The 1,435-nt window shown below is 42.8% G+C and overlaps 1 protein-coding gene across 1 annotated transcript; it reads left to right on the top strand.

Moving 5' to 3' along the window:
* The first annotated feature begins 704 nt into the window (after positions 1-704).
* LOC127677496 (60S ribosomal protein L23a-like) lies at positions 705-1,175 on the top strand. The gene has a single exon (XM_052172566.1). The coding sequence runs from the start codon at positions 705-707 to the stop codon at positions 1,173-1,175; it is 471 nt and encodes a 156-aa protein (XP_052028526.1).
* Positions 1,176-1,435: the final 260 nt, after the last annotated feature.

The raw sequence follows: 1,435 nt of genomic DNA, 5'->3' as shown, positions 1-1,435 counted from the left end.
GAACTACCATTGTGCAGTTATTGCATTGTTTCTAGGATGAGAACACACAGCATGCACCTGGGCCATTTGGACTATGCTGTGCTGTGCCCCATGCCTCAATTTTTAATTGTTTAAGAATCATTACGTCAGGTAAAATCTGGTCTTACAGAATTCACCAGAGCTGAAGGAGAAAGAACTAAGAAAGTTAGATATAATATAATAATTGTGCACACCAGGCCAACTGAAAAGCAGGCATGCACAAATGAACTCTATACAGCCATTGTCCAGGGCTACGGTTAGGAGAAATGGGAACAACTATTTTTTACAAAGAGCTGCTGCATGCTACCAAGATGTCTCCATCCAGGCATATTGCAGACAGTCCCTTATTTCAGATGGAAGGTCCCCTGGAGGAATGTGTCTCCTGCTTCTCAAAGTCCCAGATGCCATCCTTTTCTACAAGGAGCTACCTCAGGCTTCTTAGATGTCTCCATCCCAGCCTTCTGCAGGCAGTCCCTGTCATTGTATGTTGTTCCTAGCATATACCCAAAAGATGTCCCACTATACCACAAGGACACATGCTCCACTGTGTTCACAGCAGCCTTATTTGTAATAGCCTGAACCTGGAAACAACCCAGATGTTCCTCAACAGAAGAATGGATACAAAAAATGTGGTTCCTCTACATGATGCGATACTATTCAACTATTAAAAATAAGGACATGGAAAGATGGCACCGAAAGCAAAAAAGAAAACTCCTGCCCCTCCCAAAACTGAAGCCAAAGTGAAGGCCTTGAAAGCTAAGAAGACAGTGTTAAAAGGCATCCACAGCCACAAAAAGAAGAAGATCCTAACATCACCCACCTTCCAGCGGCCCAAGACCCTGCAGCTCCAGAGGCAGCCAAAATATCCTCAAAAGAGCACACCCAGGAGAAACAAGCTTGACCACTATTCTACCATCAAACTCCCACTGACCTCCAAGTCAGCCATGAAGAAGATAAAGGACAACACCACCCTTGTGTTCATTGTGGGTGTCAAGGCCAACAAGCATCAGATCAAACAGGTTATGAAGAAACTCTATGACATTGATGTGGCCAAAGTCAATATGCTGATAAGGCCTGACAGACAGAAGAAGGCATGTGTTCACTTGGCTCCTGATTATGATGCTCTTGATGTTGCCAACAAGGTTGAGATCATTTAAACTTGAGTCCAGATGGCTAATTCTAAATATATACCTTTTTTTCACCATAAAAAAAATAAGGACATCATGAATTTTGCAAGCAAATAGATGGAACTAGAAAACATCATCCTGAGTGAGGTAACCCATATGCAAAAGGACATGCATGATACATACTTACTGATAAGTGGATATTAGCCAAAAAGTACAGGATACCTAGAATACAACCCACAGACCTTAAGAAGTTTAACAAGAGCCGGGCATGGTGGCTCACGCCTGTAATC

Source organism: Apodemus sylvaticus, chromosome 2, assembly GCF_947179515.1.
Source record: "Apodemus sylvaticus chromosome 2, mApoSyl1.1, whole genome shotgun sequence".
NCBI lineage: Eukaryota > Metazoa > Chordata > Mammalia > Rodentia > Muridae > Apodemus > Apodemus sylvaticus.
The sequence above is the reverse complement of the archived record's forward strand: the minus strand, read 5'-3'. Positions and strand labels throughout refer to the sequence as shown.

What these genes read in the sequence shown, in the direction of transcription:
- LOC127677496 (XM_052172566.1), top strand. Translation starts at nt 705, where the DNA reads ATGGCACCGAAAGCAAAAAAGAAAACTCCTGCCCCTCCCAAAACTGAA.